Raw genomic sequence first — 21,944 nt, 5'->3', positions numbered from 1 at the left:
TCTGTGTTTAACAGATATTTGAAAGAAATCGCCTGTACAGAATCTGTATGCACAGAATACAGATTTTCGCCAATTACACAGATTAAACAGATTTTTGAGCTTTTACATGAGGGTGAAAAAGACGGAAATAGTCAGCAAAATGACTCTCTATCTCTTTCACTCTCATTGTTTTGCATTGGACAGATTTTTGCACAGATACTTTTCCTCGCCGTACAGATTGTCAGATTTTTCCATCAAAAAACACAGAATTATATGTGGCATCCCTGGTTAGAAGCGTTAATACTCTCATTTTTCACTCATTTTCACTCAGTACACTCATTTTTCGAGTTCTTTGGGCTGTAACACAAACAATTGATTTTATAAAAAAAAATTGGCTTATATCTCACAAATTATTATTTGATTGCCCCCCGATTTTTCAAGCCAATTTCGAAGGGGGTGGTGGTGACAAAAACTTTAAAAATAATTTGTAATGGCCTAACGGCACTATGCGGCTACTGCGTTGGTAGCAAAAATCAGGGGGGTTGTATACAAGACACGACCGCATATACAGATGACGCAGGACTACGTAAGTCTCTTTGTAGTGATAGTAGCATGTATCCATGTTTGTAATCATTCGATTCTTCATGTATACATGCTATATGCAACATATATACATGCTACATGCGTTGTATGTAACATTTATCAAAGTAGTAACATTGCATACGTTCAATCCTCAATAGATTTCAGGGTTATTTCTATGTGCATTTGGAAACAATTTAACAAAATCAAGAACACAAACTATTGCTTTCCCGCTACCTTACAGAAATTAAAGATTGTTTTTATTACCCATGGTTCCCCACGTTGAAGGGATTTTACCAATTCAATCCTATTTTATCAACAGCACATCTGTTCACTCCACTTTTAATGAAAGGGCATGCATGCGTATTCATACAGAGGCATTTTATAACCGAACACTACAGCTGTAGCACATTTTTCCAACACAGATATCAAATTCACCTATGTTTAATAGTCTCGCAGTAAAGAATTTGCGATCTGTTGGGATAATGATCTTGTGTCATTTTTTCTGGCATACTTCCCTAACACAGACATCAAATTGGTTTAATCGCGTTCGTAAGAAATCTGGCACGAGGGGGCTTTGTCACTCTTTCTGGCGTACTTCCCAAGCAAGGACATGAAAATGGACTAGGTTAAATCGCGGTGTTAAGAAATCTTGTTGAAATAAGGAAACTTTGTCACTTGTTTTGGCTTACTTCCCAAGCACAGATATCAAATTGGTATAGGTTTAGATCATCGTAAAGAATCTACCAACCAATCACGAAGCGAGAATTCTGGTAAAACATAGGTTCATTATTTTCAATTTTACAATAGTTCAACATCAAGAATCCATACTTTTCCAATTCTTAGCAGATTTTCCAATCGATTGATGTAAGAATATCGAAAATCGTTTGGGAAACCACTAAGCTATTAGCGATCAAAACCTTTTCGAACCAACCACTTTTCGAGAAAGATTTTTTGAAATTACCCCCTATTCTAGCTACTTTCGTGAAAGACGTAGTCCTACGTCAAAAGAGCTCTCATTACGCTGCCAACCAACGGGGTAGCAGCCCTATAGCGCCGTAAGTACAAGAGAAAAAATTATACTTTCTTCAACAATATTGTAGATAGTAATTAACTCTACAATTGTCCTACCTACACTACCTTTTCGAATTCTGTTTCGCTGAGGCACTGTAATCAGATGAGCATCTACTGGGCAAACTACTGAAAATGAAGCCTGCTTGTATGTTCTTATGTGGTGTGAAATATAACTTTTTCGTTCAGATATGATTTCGTATTTTTCAGTTGCAATCGAGATATACAAGCCAAATTGTTTACTGTGAGCAGGGATGCCACATACCGTGGACCCCCGTTCGTTTGACCGTTTTTAATCTGAACACTTTTTAATTTGAACCCCGTTGGTTTGCACGACGTGCAAATTAAAAATGGTTCAAATGTCATTCTCAATATGACATTATTTGCTGTCAACCTTCCAGACATTTGAGCATGCATAGATTTGGGACCCACCAATTATTTCAGTTCCTGTGAATTCTGGTTTCACTAATGTTGCTTAAGCTTGAAGTACTCCACTAACTATTTTTATTATACAAAAGATTAGACTGAGAAAATAAAATACTCCCAAGAAAATGATAGGGTCCCAAACTTGTGCATGCACTAATGTCTGGAAGGTTGGCATCGCTGGTCCGGGGCATCACTGCAAAGAGCTGTATGATGCTCGCTCCGATACTACAATAATGCAATGTGATATTCTATTCCAGGGGTACTCAACCCCCACATTTACTGGGAATGCATTCGTGGCATACAACACCGATACAGTTTATCTCCTTAAGCAATTAATGTCAATCATAATGAAGACCAACAATTGAAAAAGGACCAAGTCCAAAATGTAAACAAACCGAGTGAGGGTTCATTTTCCTATGCTTGTCCAGCAAGGAATTACTCTCACTCGGTTTGTTTACAATTGGTGCTTGGGCCCTTTTCAATTGTTGGTCTTCATATGTGTTAAGTGTGCACGAGTGAGTAATGTTTTTAAATTTGAGCTGAACTAAGTGAGGCTATGAAATAAATTTTTTGAACAATTTATTTAATATGTTAATTGATTTAACAGTAGAAATGATATGAACCGGTTATAGACAGTTGAATTATGTTCCGAATTAGTTTCGATTTTCATCTCAATTGTCAGAAAGGATGTTAAAATAAAAATTCTGTTCATCAATAGGATACACACGAACCAATACTCTGTTATACTTAATTTTCATGACTTCTGCCTAATTTTGATAAAAAACAAACTTTTCCTATTTCTCTCCATAGCATTTTACTACCATTCTTCCGTGAGCCCGGAAAAGTGATTTGATGCTGTACGAGAGCCGGGAGCTGAATATGTTTGCGACATTTCAATTCGAAAAAAATAAATTTCGCAACATGAACACAATAAATAGAAACAATGTTTACCAACTATTTATTGGTTCAGGTGTCAAACGTTATATTGCAATTGGCGATAAACACAAAAGAAACTGAGATGCATGAGGGAGTAATGTTGCTGCGTTGAGTAAATGTATTGTCGCGCAAAATTGAGCTGATTCCAATATGTACAATATGCGTTACAAAGTAACGACATCTATTGTATTCAACAGGGAAACATTGATAGTTTCAAACATACAGGAATCCCCCAATAGAGTCAATAAAGTTGATTTTTGGTAGTTGACTAGGTTGTACCACATACTAACAATGTACCAAAAATCAACTTTATTGGTTAATGGACAACTAAGAAACCGCCATGGACGTACACCATCACCAACCAGTTATTCGGGGACTACTGTACTCTCACGCATGGCGCATGATGAGACACTAACGCACAGTGGGACCATTCTGGAAAAAGGCGGTCAAAAGTCTTTTCTCGCTTTTCCTGACGTTTTCGAGCTTAGGTGTCTTAGGAGAAGTTTCATAAAAAAGTATTCTGCATCTAATGACATTTTCATATAATTGGATATTAAAGTGATAACAAATTTGAAAAAATTAATTTTTTATAGAAACTAGATAGCATGGTCATGTGTTCGGCAAAGTTGTAGAACTTTGAATTTCATTAAACTTTGCCGAAGATACTAAGTATCTGCATCATATGGTTTGTGAGATATAATTGACTTTCTGTTGTGACCCCCTTAAAATCAGTTTCTTAAACTTTTTGTACATAAAACCTCATCTAACAGGTTCGACATGTTCTACAAACTTTTGGATACTATCAAAATACGTAACTTTCTAGAAGGTGTATATATCATATGTTGCTTTATTTGCTTTAAAAATGGATTTGAAGCATACATTCTACCGTTTTTACAAGTAATTTTTTCCGCAAATAGGCACCTACTGGCAGCTAAAGTTAGCATCGCTTGAACCGCCATGGAATGTAGTATAAGTGTGCCAAAAAATTTTGGCCAGGTCTGGCCGGACATTTTGGTTATTTCAATTATGAATTACATAAATATATGGTGGTTTTAGTAAGTTATCAGGGTTTTATTATTCGTACATGTTCATAATAGTTTCACAGGACCTCGTCCACGTCTGTTTCGCTATCTGTTGCAGAATTATTTTCGTTCTGGGATTTTTGTAAAAGTTTGTATGCTGCTGGTAACAACTGCACTGATTTTTTTACTGTTGGTCTTCTTAAAATTGAAATCAATGGACCTGACGTCATTAACAATTTTTTGAAAACATTTTCGTTTGACTTTTGACCGCCTTTTTCCAGAATGGTCCCACTGTGTAACGCCAACTTCTGTTCTTTATTATTAGAAACTAGAGGCGGTGTCCTATTGGTTGGTTTGTTATATACATATGCTCAAGTATTTTTTACACGGTTGATCTGTTTCATTTATTATCAAAAACGATGCAACTTAGGGACCATGAACAAATTACGTAGCGCATTTGCATGTTGCGTATTTTGTGAATAGTCCCTAAGTGCCCTTCTTGAGTCGAAAAAATAACCCGTATAAAAAGTCCGGGGTATACAAGTAGCTAGCTGGCAGGCAGCCATGTTACCACCATGTTAGCGTTAGCGTAAACGAGATATCATATATTCGCCAGTCGCCACTCTTCACACAAGTTAGCTCTTCAGCTGTCAGTGGGGCCCACGATTCCTGAGTCCACAGTGATGTAAGCTCTTGTCAGCGCAAAGCAAATGAGATTAAGGTGCCAGTTAGCAGGGGGTATATGTTTACCACAGACTAACAGACGTAACACTTCGAACAAATTTTCTAACAAAACATCGTTTTAATGACATCCCTAAGATTTGGAAAAAACAGTAGCATCATCTGGTACAGTCTTCGCGTTACGCTGCTATAAATTTAGCAATGCTATACATTTATTTGTATATTATCTGACAACAGCGCCAGCGCAGGTGAGCGGCCTTCACGCGCAGCGACTGTTGTTTGAGTCGTAGCTTAAGAGAAAATTTGAAATCATCGTTTTTTTTTTGACGATGGAATGAGGCTTTAGTGTTACGTCTGTTAGGCTGTGTGTTTACCATGACTAGTAGGTATCCTATAACGAGATTAAATGTTCTTACCTTTGAAAAGTGGAGATATTGACCATACTTTTATTGAGCTGCAGCGAGTAAATTGTCCAAGAATCATTTCCAAATAGTAGAGTGGGCGACCTTTACAATTGTACAAAGATACTTGATAGACTAATATATTGCATTGATAAGAATATTTTACCGATAATTAATAGAACGACAAGGTACGGTATTAGAAACGCTCCGCCTCCATTTTCGTATGCAGTGAACGGAAAACGCCAGACATTTCCTAGTCCAACAGACATAGCAATGCATGACATGAGAAATTCGATCTTGTTGGACCATTCAGGACGATTTTGTTCATCTTTTTTATCATTTGTTGCATTTTTCTGAAAGAAAATTATTATTAAAAATCTAGATTATAATTATTTTAATTCTGTAGTTTTATTAGTTTTGTATTAATTTGATTATATGGTGGCAGTATTGTGGTAGAATCAAGCAAAATTTTGTCTCATCCATTTATTAAATACTAGCTGACCCGACAAACTTCGTATTGCCACAAATTAACCTATGTTGTACATAAATCATGAATCTCGGATGATCTTTGTCCCAATCTCGAGTTTTGCAAGTTTCTGAGGAGTTCAACATTAAATGATTCATTTTAGCAGTTACGTAGCTATGAAAGCATCCCAGGTAGCCAATAAGCATCACCAATGTTGTTCAAATGTAGGCCAATAAGCATTTAAGTCGCCTTAAATGCTACTTAAATGCTATTTTGGCAAAATATACAGCTACTTTACTGATAACCTTCTTATAATGCTGACAATGCTAAATTACAGATAATTACCGACACGAAGAATTTGAATACATTTTTGGATGCCAATTTACAACACCTATGCAGTCAAAAAGCTAATATACAACAACGTGCAGTGTAAAATGCCAGATACACTGATTTGCTGCTTATGTTAATGCTTATTAGTTACCAGGAATGGGTAGTTTAATATACAAATTTGCAATTTTTCCTCACAGTAAAGTAGAAAACAACTCCCCTGTCCCCTCATTGCATAGCCAGAAAGCGGATAGTAATATTCGCTATGATTGTACAACATTTCGCCGAATATCATTTTGTGAAAAACCTTAAGCGGAATGTACTATTTCACGGAAAACTTTTTTGTGGAAAGTACCATTTCGCGATCCTCTCCTAACTCGTTACTCGTCGCTCGTTCCGAGAAACCCAGGTAGACCTAGGAATACAAATAAACCTAGACAGTAGTGATTTCTGCGGGGAGTTGCTTCCCCCCAGTGGGTGGCGCTTCCGACGGCGGGTCACCGGCAACACTCGCGGCCGTCTCGTCCTGAATAATCTAGAGTTACTATAGATAGTTTTTGTGGTCTTGTTATTGACTAATGTTTTATGGAAGAGTCTCGAATTTCTCGAGTTCGATTAGTTTTTGATTTTCGCAAAAATTTCTGTTTTATTTGTATGAGAGTCCATATCCCCCTACCACAGGGGTGAGAGGTCTCTAACTATCATAAAATAAATTCAAGAATCCAAAATCTCCCACATGCCAAATTTGGTTCTATTTGCTTGATTAGTTCTCGAGATAAGAGAAAACTCGCATTTCATTTGTATGGAAGCCCACCCTCTTAAAGGGGAGATGGGTCATAACTCGCTTTCTAAAGAGGAGAGTGGCCTCCATTCACCATAGAAAAAAATCTTGCTTCTAAAACCACTTACATGTCACATTTGGTTCCATTTGATTGATTAATTCTTGAGTTATGAGAAAATTTGTTTTTCATTTGTATAGGAGCCCCCCTCCTAAAGAGGGGAGGGGTTTTAATTCACCATAGAAAATATTCTTGCCTACAAAAACACCCACATGCTAAATTTCGTTCCATTTGCTTGATTAGATCTAGAGTTATGAGGAAATTTGAATTTCGTTTGTAAAGGAGCCCCGCCTCTTAAAGTGGGGAGGAGTCCTAATTCACCATAGAAAATATTTTTGCCTCCAAAAACCTCCACATGCCAAATTTGGTTCCATTTGCTTGATTAGTTCTCGAGTTAAGAGGAAATTTGAATTTCGTTTGTAAAGGAGCCCCGCCTCTTAAAGTGGGGAGGGGTCCCAATTCATCATAGAAAAAAATTTTGCCTCCATAAACACCCACATGCCAAATTTGGTTCCATTTGCTTGATTAGTTCTCGAGTTATGAGGAAATTTGGTTTTCGTTTGTACAGGAGACCCCCCCTCTTAATGTGGGGAGGAGTCCTAATTCACCATAGAAAATATTCTTGTCCTCGAAAACCTTCACATGCCAAATTTGGCTCCGTTTGCTTGATTAGTTCTCGAGTTATGAAGAAATTTGTATTTCATTTGTATGGAAGCCCCCCTCTTAAAGGGGAGAGGAGTCATAATTCTCCTTCTAAAGAGGGGAGGGGTCTCAATTTACCATAGAATAAATTCTTGTCACCAAAAACACTCACATGCCAAATTTTGTTCCATTTGTTTGATTAGTTCTCAAGTTATGCAGAAATTGGAGTTTCATTTGTATGAGAGCCCCCCCTCTTAGCGGTGGGAGGGGTCTCTAACCATCACTAAAACCTTTCCTGGCCCCAAAAACCTTTACATGCAAAATTTCACGCCGATCGGTTCAGTAGTTTTCGATTCTATAAGGAACATACGGACAGACAGACAGACAGACAGACAGACAGAAATCCTTTTTTATAGGTATAGATTGTCTAAGGTGTAGTTTGGCTGGCAAATGAGTGAACATGTACAAATATATCACCTCTGTTTTCTAACACCTATCTCTACCTCCACGAGGTGCCGGCTGGGGTACGGCAGCCAAAGTTGCGCACCTGGTGGTACGCAACCTTGGTTGTCGTATGCAGACAGAGAAGGTGGAACACTCGCCGTGTTGTTCTGGCTGCCTAATCATGCAGTTCGGCGCAGGTTTTTCGGAGGGCGCAATTGTGGGGTGTGGGCACACCGGGAGAGAGTTATTTTCTCAGCTGGCTTAGCACAGAGAGAGAGAGAGAGAGAGAGAGAGAGAGAGACTCTCAATCGGTCTGTTTTACACAATCTGCAGTTACGCCCTTTGGCGGTTGGTGCCGAATTGTACGTTTGGGCGAAAATTGAGCCACGGGTCCTGATCCTGCCGTGAGAGTCGGCAAATCAGGAGCCCCTAAGTCAAGGTCTAACTCCGTGCCGATGACTGAATGGCTGGATGGGTGAAAACATGCCAGTCGCGAACGGAGTGCTTTGGGCATCTTGCCCCTACTGTGCCATGCGGGGCTCTGGTTCGGTCGATCTTTGTAGTCCCTTGCGTTTCGTGGGAACAGCATAGTAGTCCTGCCCAATTTCCCTTATGGGTTTTACGCCAAGTGCGTTCTGGCCAACATAATTGGCTTCGCTTACAATTTGCTGTCTGATCTGTGTTGGAGACTGTTTGTGCATATACTCCGCTAGGCAAATAGTTAGAGTCGCACAAATAAATCTTCAACACAAACGGGCAGCAAATTTGTATTTATGCGAAAAACTTTTTAATGGCTCTGTTCCAATCGCATTGGTTCAGGAGCCATATTTTCGCAAGGGGTACTTTCATTCGACGGATATTGGAAATCAGAACTTTGCTGTTTTCAGCAAAACTGGTATGACAAATCCTCGTTTGATGCCCAGGGCAAGCATATTGTTGCATAGGTCAATAAGTGCATGCCTTATCTCTGAGTTGACTACTCGAGATATTTGTGCAGTCACAGTAGAACTCGTCGTGGATGATGTCCATAGGCGCTATGTCTACTGTTCTGCATACTTACCACACAATGAACCGTCTCCCAGCGACGATTTCAGAAATGTGGTAAGATACTGCCAATCTAATGGGCTTCCGCTCATTGTAGGCAGTGATGCCAATGCCCATCACATCATTTGGGGCAGCTCGGATATCAATCTGAGAGGCTCTGATTTGATGGAATATTTGAGTAGTACCAATCTTGGAATACTCAACATTGGCAATTGTCCAACTTTCATACGAGCTGGTAGAGAGGAAGTGTTAGATATAACACTCTGCTCTAACAGGATCAGTCATGAGTTGGCACAATGGCATGTTTCAAATGAGACACCAATATCTGATCATTGCTTTATATATTTTGATCATTTGGGTGTCTTCTTGAACGCTGCAACATTTCGCAATCCGAGATTTTCTGACGGGGAACTCTTTGAGGAGGAAGTGGCGACGAAATTTCAAGGATTCCAACCGACGATTGAGTCATCGATCGACTTGGATGTGGCTGTAGATGTCACAACATCTTTTATTGTGGAAGCTTTTGAAGTAGCTTGCCCGCTAAAAACTATTAAAACGACTAGAGGAACACCATGGTGGAACTCTCATCTCGCGGAACTAAAGAAACGATGCAGGAGAGCCTGGAATAGACGTCGGAGGGATGGCGTGGAGCCTTCCAAGCAGGCTCGGAAAGCCTATGCAAAGGCTCTACGATCTTCAGCACGCACGAGCTGGCACAGGTTCTGTAGCAACGTTTCCAGTTTCGGCGAGGCAAGTCGACTTAATAAAATACTGTCAAAATCGAAAGATTATCAGGTTAATAACATACGAAGTTCGAACGGTGAATTCTGTTAGAATGACAATGAAATCCTGGAATGTCTCTTTTATAGTCACTTTCCGGGCTGTTTGGAACCTGAAGTTCGAAACGATCCAGAAATCGTTTTAGGTGGCTTAGACTCATGGGCTTTTGCTCGGAGCGATTGAGTGGGCCGTGAACAGCTTCTCTCCATACAAATCTCCTGGAACAGATGGAATATACCCTATTCTACTGCAGAAAGGATTCAAGTACTTCAAACACATTCTGAGAAGGATGTTTGTGTGTAGTATTGCTATTTGGTACATCCCAACTCAATGGCGTGAAATAACCATTAAGTTTATTCCTAAAGGTGGACGCGCGACATACGAGCAAGCAAAAAGTTTTAGACCAATCAGTCTAACGTCTTTCTTGCTTAAATCACTTGAGCGGATTGTTGATCACCACATCCGTGAAACAAGCTTCAGCACAACATGCTTATCAAAGTGGCAAGTCTACAACCACTTTATTACATGATGTGGTGGATAAAATTGAGGTTGCTTTTTCACAAAAGGAATCTCGCTTAGGAACTTTTGTAGATATTGAAGGCGCGTTTGATAACGTATCTTTCGCTTCCATTTTGGAGGCTGCTCGTTATCGTAATGTGTTTTCAATAATCATAAAGTGGATAGAACAAATGCTTAGTAACCGATTGCTTTTTTCGTCCTTACGGCAAGCAAGCATTTGGAAGCAAAGTGTTTGTGGATGTCCACAAGGTGGTGTTCTCTCGCCTCTTTTATGGAACCTTGTGGCGGATGGCCTACTGAGGAAACTCAATGGTCTAGGCTATCCGTCATATGGTTTTGCGGATGACTATCTCATCCTAGTAGTTGGAAAGTGCATAAGCACATTATTTGACTTAATGCAGCAGGCACTACGCGTCATGGAAACGTGGTGCCGAGAAACTGCACTTTCGGTAAATCTGAGCAAAATATCTATCGTCTTATTTTCAAGACGTAGAAATACCAATGGAGCTCGCGCTCTGTGCTTTCACGATTCGGATGTTGATGTTGTGAACGAAGTGAAGTACGTGGGGTTGATACTCAACTCCAAGCTTGACTGGTCCACAAATATTGATTTCCGAATTAAAAAAGCGTGCATGGCCTTTGGGCAATGTAGACGAGCAATTGGCAACTCTTGGGGGCTTAAACCCAAATACATACACTGGTTGTCCAGACAAAGCTAAATCATCTTCAAAGGATGTGTTTAATGGCAATGTCTGGTGCATTTACTATAACTCCTACTGCCGCCCTAGCAGCTATTTTCAATATTAAACCTCTACACTTCCACCTGAAGCAAGAGGCACTAATATGTGCTTATCGACTACACGCGATTGGCCTTTGGCAGTCTGTGGACGGTTCCACTGGTTATACTCGATTGTGGTCGCAAATTGTTGCTGAGGACAAGTTTGCCCTTGCTCCTAGCGATGTAACGCTCATGCGTACTTTCCCGTATAGGACTTTCTCAAGTGACTTTCCTCCTAGAGAGGATGTGGTCTGTTATACCGATGGTTCCTTGTACGAAGGTCGCGCGGGTGCTGGTGTTTACTGCCGTGAGCTGGAATTGGAGGAATCCTATTCGTTGGGTAGTTACTGCACCGTTTTTCAAGCTGAAATCTTTGCAATTATGTGCGGAGCTCAGTTTGCTCTTCAGAAAGAACTGATAGGCAAGATTATCAACTTCTGTTCTGACAGTCAAGCCGCTATAAAAGCCCTTTGTGCGGTTAATTCTAAATCTAAAACAATCATCGCCTGCCACACCCAATTAGAAGAACTAAGCATTCTAAATGCCGTTCATCTGGTTTGGGTTCCTGGCCATTCTGGTATAACCGGAAATGAATGGGCTGATGAACTAGCAAGATCTGGAGCAGAAAAGTCGGTTTTCGGACCGGAACCTGCTTTACCAATTGCGGCATGTTGGATAAAACAAAAGATTCGATCTTGGTTTTCATCTGAACATGTACGTTATTGGGAAAATCTTGAAACTTGCCGTCAAAAGAAAAGTTTCATTGTTAAGCCTTGTGAGAAGGTAGCGAAATTTCTCTTACAACACTCAACGGTAAATTGCAGTATTTTTGTCAGCTCACTGACTGGTCACTGCAGACTAAATTATCATATGGTTTCATTGTAATTTATGTGAATCCGACTACGGTACACCATATCACGTAATTTGCAACTGTCCTGCAGTAGCACAATTACGTCATAGGATCTTTGGATCCTACGTCTTAAATGCATCAGATTTTAGAAAACTAAAATTCCGAGCCATTTGGATGTTTCTTACCGAAAGCGGTATTGAGCTATAAGCTCTTATTTATCATGAGTATACCCCCAGGGGGTGTAAGTTAACTACCAAGGATTGTAGTATCCCCTCGGGGGTACAAAAATCTCTCGGTATGTATATGTTTGTGTTTGTCCAAATTCCTCATCCACCCCTTCCTATTCCTCCTGTTTTCCTTACATGGGCAAGATGGGCAAGGCACAAATCTTCCACATGATTGTGAGGAACGTGCTGCTCGAGCCAAAGATGCTGATACCTGATACCTAAGGGCATAGTAAACAGATAACTCATCGCAAAAATTACAGTTTCTTACCCCTACCAAACCTACCATACGTCCTGTTGAGAACTTGACCCTTTTTGCCTTTCTACTATATAAATATATAGTATAAAGGTATAGAAATCACTTGGAAAACCGGAAATGGAAAGAAGGTCCTGCGGGCCGAATGTTATATACCGTTCGACTCAGTTTCAAAAACTGAGCATTTTCTGTGTGTGTGTGTGTGTGTGTGTGTGTGTGTGTGTGTGTGTGTGTGTGTGTGTGTGTGTGTGTGTGTGTGTGTGTGTGTGTGTGTGTGTGTGTGTGTGTGTGTGTGTGTGTGTGTGTGTGTGTGTGTGTGTGTGTGTGTGTGTGTGTGTGTGTGTGTGTGTGTGTGTGTGTGTGTGTGTGTGTGTGTGTGTGTGTGTGTGTGTGTGTGTGTGTGTGTGTGTGTGTGTGTGTGTGTGTGTGTGTGTGTGTGTGTGTGTGTGTGTGTGTGTGTGTGTGTGTGTGTGTGTGTGTGTGTGTGTGTGTGTGTGTGTGTGTGTGTGTGTGTGTGCTGGGAGGCTGGGCTGGGTTCGGCTGGGAGGCCGACCATTCTACGCTATGGTCTGAGATACTGGAACGTCGGCCGTGGGATGACTCAGCGGCCTGGGGCCAGGGCCTTGGCTCGTGGCGCGGAAAGAGGCCCTCGATGATCCGCTCCAGCATCTCTGGCGATTGCTCAGCGGGCGCCATCACGCCCGTGGTCTTTGCCATTACGATTCTGTAGGCATCACCCCACGGGTTCGCATTGGCACTAGCACATAACCTTTCAAAGCAGTCTCGTTTACTAGCTTTTATCCCGCTCTTAAGCGCTGCGCGTGCAGCAACAAGTGCTACTCGACATTCAGCCCTGCCTTCATCCGAACGAGCTCTTTGCATAATTCTCCTCGCACGAAAGCACGCTCCGCGGAGTTCCACAATTTCATCTGTCCACCAGTAAGCCGGTGACCCCTGCCATACCTAGGTCGACTTTTCCTAGGCATGGCTTTTTTTTAACGAGTAGGGAAATCTGCTATCAGACACCTGCGAAGACAACTCAGGGAGTGGGGTTTGGTATCCCGACCCCCCTACTGGGGCGTGAGAATCCAGACCCACTAAAACCCTACTCGAGTCTCCAGCCTCAATCCCCCCTGGAACCACCTTATCGGTATTACTTCAAGGAGGGGCTATTGTGCTTAACGCACGCTCTTAGATAACTAGTGGACTATGGTAGTTAGGCTGTTTATTCGCCGTTGATCGGCTTTCCAGCGGTTTTGTAGCTCAAGTACGATCTAGGTAGCAGCCGCATTGACCGCACCCCAGACGTCCGAGCTAGAACACATCCTTTGGACTAAGTTATCCGGAGTAGTGTCCTGTCCGCTAACTGCCATCATGTTGCTTCTCACGCCCTCGAAACGAGGGCATATGAAGAAAGCATGTTCTGCAGTTTCCTCAACGTCCGCGCATTCGGGACACTCGGGGGACTCCGCATGCCCAAATTTGTGCAGATACTGTCTAAAACAACCATGCCCTGACAGAATCTGTGTCAGGTGGAAGTTGACTTCGCCATGACGCCTGTTGACCCATCCGGATAGTTCCGGGATAAGTCTATGTGTCCACCGGCCTTTTGTGGAATCAGACCATGCCCGCTGCCATGTGATCATCGAGGCCGATCTTGTGGTACTCCGTATGCCTCTAGTTCCACGTTGGTTGAAGCACTCTACGTCCTCGCTGATGATGATACCAATAGGCATCATACCCGCTAAGACGCAGATTGCGTCATGTGAAACTGTGCGGTACGCACTCGCCACTCTTAAGCACATGAGACGATAGGTGCTTTCCAGCTTGGCTAGATAGCTTTTGGTACCTAACGCCGATGACCACACCGGCTCGCCATACCTGAGTATGGACTGGACCACGTTGGCTAAAAGCCTTCGCTTGCTGCCATATACCGCAGAGCTATTAGACATCATACGAGACAATGCCGAAATAGCTGTGGAAGCCTTCTTGCAGGCATAGTTGACGTGGCTCCCGAACTTGAGCTTGTCATCGACCATGACTCCAAGGAGTTTTAAGAACCGCATTGACGAAATAGTGCAGTCCCCGACACTGATATTTGCTTGCTGCACCGACTTGCGGTTGTTAACCACGATAACCTCCGTTTTATGATGCGCTAGGTCCAGTTTCCTGGATCGCATCCAATCTTCAACAATGCTTATAGAGTGAGCAGCCGTCAACTCAACCTCTCTGATAGATTCACCGTAGACTTCCAAGGTGATATCGTCCGCAAAGCCGACAATCGCCACCCCTACCGGAAACTTTAGCTTCAACACCTCGTCATACATGACGTTCCACAACACCGGGCCCAGTATGGAACCTTGCGGAACCCCTGAGGTGATTGGAACGCATTTCTGATCCTCCTCCGTGTTGTAGCATAGCACACGATTCTGGAAATAATTTTCCAGAATTCTGTACAGCGACACCGGCACTTGAATATGTATGTATGTATGTATGTATGTATGTATGTATGTATGTATGTATGTATGTATGTATGTATGTATGTATGTATGTATGTATGTATGTATGTATGTATGTATGTATGTATGTATGTATGTATGTATGTATGTATGTATGTATGTATGTATGTATGTATGTATGTATGTATGTATGTATGTATGTATGTATGTATGTATGTATGTATGTATGTATGTATGTATGTATGTATGTATGTATGTATGTATGTATGTATGTATGTATGTATGTATGTATGTATGTATGTATGTATGTATGTATGTATGTATGTATGTATGTATGTATGTATGTATGTATGTATGTATGTATGTATGTATGTATGTATGTATGTATGTATGTATGTATGTATGTATGTATGTATGTATGTATGTATGTATGTATGTATGTATGTATGTATGTATGTATGTATGTAGGTGTGTATGTACGTGTGTATGTGATGACAATTTGCAATTTTTAAATTTGCATTGAAATTCAAGAAAAGTGCGAATTATGTCAATTGTCTGAAGTTTTGAAGCCTCTTAGTGGAATACGAACTCTGAAATTAAAGGAAAGAAAAAACTTTTACCGACTAAATTCCACTATTAATATTTATTCGCGACAGATACGTATACGCTTTGAAATAAGACACTGATGAAGCCTGCACGTCGTAGGTGAACTACGTACCTGTTGCAAATAAATATTAAATAGTGGGATTCAATCGAAAAGTTTTTTCTTTTCTTTGATTTCAGATTTCAATTGTCATTTTCTTCACTTGCTGTTGCTCACAATTGTACAAGAAAAGCAAAAAGCGAAGAATAGCAGTTAATTTAAGCATGTAGGTATAGTGGTCATAGGATCAAAAATACTAGTAAGTTGATTTTTCCAAATAAATTTATACAAATTTCAAACAAATTTTCCGCATCAATAGATGCTCTTTTCAATCCATAGATACTAGAGCTTAGAAATGTTATATGAAAAATAGGAAGTAAACGTTGCACGGTAGTAACTTTGTAAGATTTGTTTTCGTTAGTGACATTTTAAAGGACAGATGTCTTATGTCATGTATCATGTTTTAATAAATAAATCAAAAATGACAAGCACTAGAAATCATATCGATCATATTTCTCATTCTCAAGCATGTTTATGGCGCAGTTTTTGCACTATTTTTCGACCTCATCTTGTTTTCCTAACCCTCTAACATTGTAAAAACGATGTGATCAAGTTAATGACTATCTTTTCATGAAAGTACATTCAAAGGAAGCTTAAGTTTTGATTTTCATGCAAAAATAATTATCTAAAGGAGCGCCAGCTAAGAAAAAGTTCAATTTCTCTTTTTCATATCTAATGCTCTATTCAGTTTTTTTTTTCTAATTCAGATATATTGCAAAATTGAAGCCAAGCAAACTAATAGTAAAATTTTGAGATTAATCATTTTGGTGTAGATATCCTTTTTCTTCAAAAGCGAAGTATAATAATAATTTTTCTGAACTCTTGTTTTTCAAAGATGCTAACTTTTGAACGCATGGTATTATGTAATATCAAACTATCAAAAATAAATCTACCCTTTGGGTTAAAACTACTCAAAAAAAAATCAAAAAATCTGCTATGAACACATTTTTCATATTGTCAGTTCAAAACAAGTTTCGTATGTGGCTCTGAAACCCGAAAGTTAAGGCCGACCGATTATAAAACTAAATAAGGTGTTCATCAAATAACATAAATGACGCTTACAAGTATTTACGCACCCAAGGAAAGAAAATAGAATTATTCTACGCAATACGTTGTGAATTTTACTAGCAAATAAGGATTTTGAGGAATACGGAACGGATATTTAAAAATATAGTCAAGTTAATTATAGATGTTCCTGAGAAATTACATAATGATTATTGTGGCAGTAGAAAGGCTAGGTCACGCCGCTAGGTGGATTAATTCGGGTTTTTATCAACAGACTTCGCAGCCGGCTATTAGAGTACAAGACAATTACGGGGCTAGTGCAACGATCCTACTGACTCTATAGCAGCACCTCCCAGCCGAGATTCGAACATACAAATCCTATACATCCTAAATGCTATTTTGGCAAAATATACGGCTACTTTACTGCTAGCCCTCTTATAGTGCTGACAATGCTTAGTTTCAGCTACAGTCAACCAAAAAAGTATTCGGACAGCATAAATTTTTCCTCTAGTAATTTTGCGCAGTATTTTTGCAAAGAATGGTAACACATATTTTTTAAAACAATGTTTAACTAAACAAACTTCCGTTTTGAAGATAGAGTACATATAATTTGAATTGCTTAAAAATGCAGCCAAAAAAGTATTCGGACAGTTAACTATTAGTTGAAACAAATGTCCTTTCTCGCTCAACTAGTACCTTGTAGGACCATTTACATTCTTGATGACCTGTTTTAATCTGTTTGGGATAAATTTAAAAAAAAATCAAATGTCCCTTTGAGAATTGCTGTCCATTTTTTTACAAGAGCTCGGTTTAGGTCATTTTGATAAGAAATCGAATGATTTCTCATTATAGAAACGAAATTATCTAAAAAGATGTTCAAAAGGGTTCAAATCTAGACTGAATACTGATGTTTCGATAGCGCTAGGACAATTGTATGTTGCCTACCGCTTACAATTATCGATAGTATATTTAGATTCAACATCCTGGTACAATATGTATGTACGACATAATTTTAATTTTGCTTTAATTTCGCATAAAATTGTTCAGATTACTGAGTTTACACTTAGTTCTATCCAAAAATATATATCTTTGCTACTTCGAAGCTTTCCATGCACCGACAAGAAGAGCCTCCCAGTTGCTTCGAGGTATGACGCTGGCCTGATAAGCCAGTCATGTTCGAACCTCGACTGGGAGAGGCTATTAGAGTCAATAGGATCGTAGCAACTGGCCCTGCAATTGTCCTGCACTCTAACAACTGGCTGCGAAGTCTGTCCTATATAAAAAAAACAGAAGGTCAAGTTTCGATAACGGAGTGTAGCACCTAGGCTTTGCTCTCTTTACCGACAAGAAGAATTTAAATAGAATTGTGGATGCCAATTTACAACAGTTATGGAGGTGTCCTCATAGCCATCAATGCAAACTTTACTTCTGAAAAAATTATCTATACCTATAAAAATGGATTTCTGTCTGTCTGTCCGCATGTTCCTTTTGGAATCGAAAACTACTGAACCGATCCGCGTGAAAATTTGCATTTAGGGGTTTTTGGTGCCAGGGAAGGTTCTTATGATGGTCAGAGATCCCTCCTCCCAGTGTTGCCACATGTACAGATTTATCTCCAAAAGTACAGATTTTTTCAAATATTTTGATACAGATTCTGTACGGTACAGATAACAGATTTTTGCCAAAAAGTACAGATAGGTACAGATTTTTGAGTGTTAAAAACTTGTTTCTCAGTGCTGTTTCTTGAAATCAATAGAGAAGCAATTCTTAGTATGAATTAAAACAAAAATTTATGTCGTAAACGTATTTATGTCTAAGTTTAGCAGAGGTATGTTCAAACATTATGAAACAAATAAATGATTTGATACTCGTGTATTTTTTAATGCTAGCAAACCAAATTTTTCTATGCAATAAATATTTTTAATGGTACAGATTTTTGGAAGAAAAAGTACAGATAAAAAAGATGTTTGCCCCTTCCAGTACAGATGAATATGTGGCAACACTGACTCCCCCCACTAAGAGGGGGGGTTCCAATACAAATCTATACCTATAAAAATGGATTTCTGACTGTCTGTCCCTATGTTCCTTTTAGAATCGAAAACTACTGAACCGATTGGCGTGAAAATTTGCATGTAGGGGTTTTTGGGGCCAGGGAAGGTTCTCTCGATGTCAAGAGACTCCTCCCACCACTAAGAGGGGGGGCTCCCATACAAATCTATACCTAAAAAAATTTTAGAATCGAAAACTACTGAACCGATCGGCGTGAAAATTTGCATGTAGGGGTTTTTGGGGCCACGGTTCTCTCGATGACAAAAAACCCCTCTCCCCACTAAGAGGGAGGGGGGGGCCTCCATACAAATCTATGCCCATGAAAATGGATTTCTGTCTGCCATATGTTCCTTATAGTATCGAAAACTACTGAATCGATCAGAGTGAAAATTGGCATATAGGGGTTTTTGGTGCCAGAGAAGGTTCTTATGATGAATTGAGATTCCTTACCTTTTTAGGAGCGGGGGGCTCCCATACAGATGAAATACAAACTTCCTCATAACTCGAGAACTAATCAAGCAAATGGAACCAAAATTAGCATGTGGGTGTTTTTGTAGGCAATTTTTTCCTATGGTGGATTGAGACCCCTCTTTTCTTTAGGAGGGGAATAATGGCCCCTTTCCCTTTAAAGAGGGGGGCTTCCATACAAATGAAATACAAATTTCCTCATAACTCGAGAACTAATTACGTAAATGGAACAAAATTTGACATGTGGGTGTTTTTGGAGGCAAGAATTTTTTCTATGGTGAATTAGGACCCCTTACCTTTCTAAGAGGGAGAGCTCCCATACAAATGAAATACAAATTTCTTTATAACTCCAGAACTAATCAAGCAAATGGAACCAAATTTAGCAGGTGGGTGTTTTTGAAGGCAATTTTTTTTTCTATGGTGGATTGAGACCCCTCCCCTATTCAGAAGGGGAATCGTGACCCCTCTCTCTTTTAAGAGGGGAGGGGGGAGGCTTCCATACAAAAAATACAAATTTGCTTATAATTCGAGAACTTATCAAGCAAATGGAACCAAATTTGACATGTGGGTGTTTTTGGCGATAAGATTTTTTTCTATGGTGAATTGAAACCTCTCCCTACTTTAGGAGGGGGGCTCCTATAGAAATAAAATACAAATTTCCTCATGACTCAAGAATTAATTAATCAAATGGAACCATATTTGGCATGTGCACACTTAAAAAAGGTTAGTAAACTTAAAGAAACGTTAGTAAAGATCCGTAAACGTCGAATAGCAAAACTGAAATTTTTACCGAACGCTTGGCTGTCCAAATCTAAACAAATTTTGCTGAGTTTTTTAAGTGTGTGGGTGTTTTTGGAGGCATGAATTTTTCCTATGCTGTATTAGGACCCCTTACCTTTTTAGGAGGGAGGGAGGGCTCCCATACAAATGAAATACAAATTTCCTCATAACTCGAGAACTAATCAAGTAAATGGAACAAAATATAACATGTGGGTGTTTTCGGAGACAAGAATGTTCTCTATGGTGAATTGAAACCTCTCTCCGCTTCAGAAGGGGAGGCTTTTAAACAAATGAAATACAAATTTTCTCATAACTCGAGAACTAATTAATCAAATGGAACCATATTTGGAATGCGGCTGTTTTTGGAGGCATGAATTTTTTCTATGATGAATTAGGACCCCTCTCCCTTTTTAGGAGGGGGGGCTCCCATACAAATGAAATACAAATTTTCTCATAACTCGAGAAGTAATCAAGTAAATGGAACCAAATTTGGCATGTGGGGGGTTTTGGAGGATGGAATTTTTTTAATTATGGTTTGAGACCCCTTTGAGACATTAATCAATAAGGCCATTACAAATATTTTATAAAGTTTTTGTCCTTCCGGTGTTGAGCCACTGAAGGGGGGGGGGGGTAAACAAAGATTTATTTAATCGAACAAAAAAATATTGATTTGATGCATTTTTACTTAAAGTTTAAACGTGAAAACCAAATATATTCTTGCTTTTAATATATACGTTATTATTTTCCATTGGAAAATCTACGAAAAAAGACAAAAACGAAAGAAAAAAATTTCGGCCGATTTTCGGAAATTCCGTTGTTCGAATTTTCATTTCTGTTTCGTGTTTCGTACACTCATTTTTCGAGTTTTTCAGGCTGTAGAACCCATAGTCAATTGATTTTATGAAAAACTATTAACTCATATCCTATAAATTATTTTTCTGCTCCTCGCTTTTTCAAGCCAATTTCCAAGGGGGGGGGGGGGGGGGGGGTGACAAAAACAAGACCACCAAAAACTATCAATAGTAACATTAGATAATTCAGCGCGAGACGGCCACTGCGGGGAGCAGCCCTCCGTAGAGATCACCTCTATCTAGGTTTATTTATTTTCCTAGATCTACTGACCTCTATTACTTTCCTTCAGTTGGGTCACCCCTGCGAAATGGTACTTTCTACGAAAAGATTTTCCGTGAAATGGTACATCCCGCGTAAGGTTTTTCGCGAAATGGTATTCTGCGAAACTCTATATTCCGCGTTATGGTCAACCGAGAATTGGTGTTCCGCAAAATGGTATTCGGCGAAATGGTTTGTAATGATAGCCAATATTTAAATGCTATCCGCTTTATTTTATCTGGCTAAGCAATGGGGGAGTTTTTTTCTACTTTACTGTGAGGAAAATTTGTATATTAAAACACCCATGAACTCCCCAGAAACTTGCAAAACTCAAGATTGTGACAAAGGTCATCCGAGATTCACGATTTATGTACAACACAGTTTAATTTTTGGCAATACAAAGTTTGTTGGGTCAGCTAGTAACTCCATCGCTATCTAGTGGACAGTACAGAAAAACCAAAGGTAGAGCGTGAGAACCCCACAGCAAACTGGTGTCAAATATGGTCAAACGTACTGCGGAACCAGCGGCTGTCGTCAGATCAAAAAACGGTGCTCTATCTGTTCGTAAATGGTAAAACAGAGCATCGCCGCTTAATGTACATCACTCAGCGTGTTGATAGTGAACAGTGCTTGTATTGTCACGCAGCAGTAGAAACGTTGGAGCATAAACTGGTCGAGTGCCCGCGAGCAGCCGATGCATGGAAACTGCTGCAGCAGATGATCGCAGCGTGCCTTCCCGGACTACGAAGAATGGAGTATGTAGACATTAATCAACCAGTACTCAATAGAATATCGAGAATAAGCAAAACCAAAATACTAAACCTAGTTTCAAAGTACATATGTTTTCTTAATGACTGCAATAATGTAATAGACACAAACTCGCTAAAAGCTATTCTTGAATTGTAAATATTAATTTAAATAAACATGACAAAATAAAAAATAAAAAAAAAAAAAAAAAATAAATAAACATAAAGAATTCGAATACGTGGGCCGAAGTAGTCATAGTCAAAGTAGTCAGTGTATTTTCTACCAGAACATGCCCACAAACATTCATTTGAATTATGTTTTGAAACTGTCGAAAGTATTGTTTTCAATATGGAACCAGA

At 39.6% G+C, this 21,944-nt stretch overlaps 1 protein-coding gene across 1 annotated transcript in view; it reads right to left on the bottom strand.

Moving 5' to 3' along the window:
• LOC128745831 (sodium-dependent nutrient amino acid transporter 1) overlaps positions 1 to 21,944 on the bottom strand; it is a 321,231-nt gene that overhangs the window by 287,599 nt on the left and 11,688 nt on the right. Inside the window, exons 2-3 of the mRNA XM_053842903.1 lie at positions 5,262 to 5,423; positions 5,111 to 5,200 (exon numbers count right to left, since the gene is read on the bottom strand). Of these exons, the coding sequence (XP_053698878.1) occupies positions 5,111 to 5,200; positions 5,262 to 5,423 (252 nt within the window). The remainder of the gene's footprint in view (positions 1 to 5,110; positions 5,201 to 5,261; positions 5,424 to 21,944) is intronic.

This window comes from Sabethes cyaneus, chromosome 1 (genome assembly GCF_943734655.1).
Source record: "Sabethes cyaneus chromosome 1, idSabCyanKW18_F2, whole genome shotgun sequence".
Lineage (NCBI taxonomy): Eukaryota > Metazoa > Arthropoda > Insecta > Diptera > Culicidae > Sabethes > Sabethes cyaneus.
This window is presented reverse-complemented; position numbering and strand designations above follow the sequence as displayed.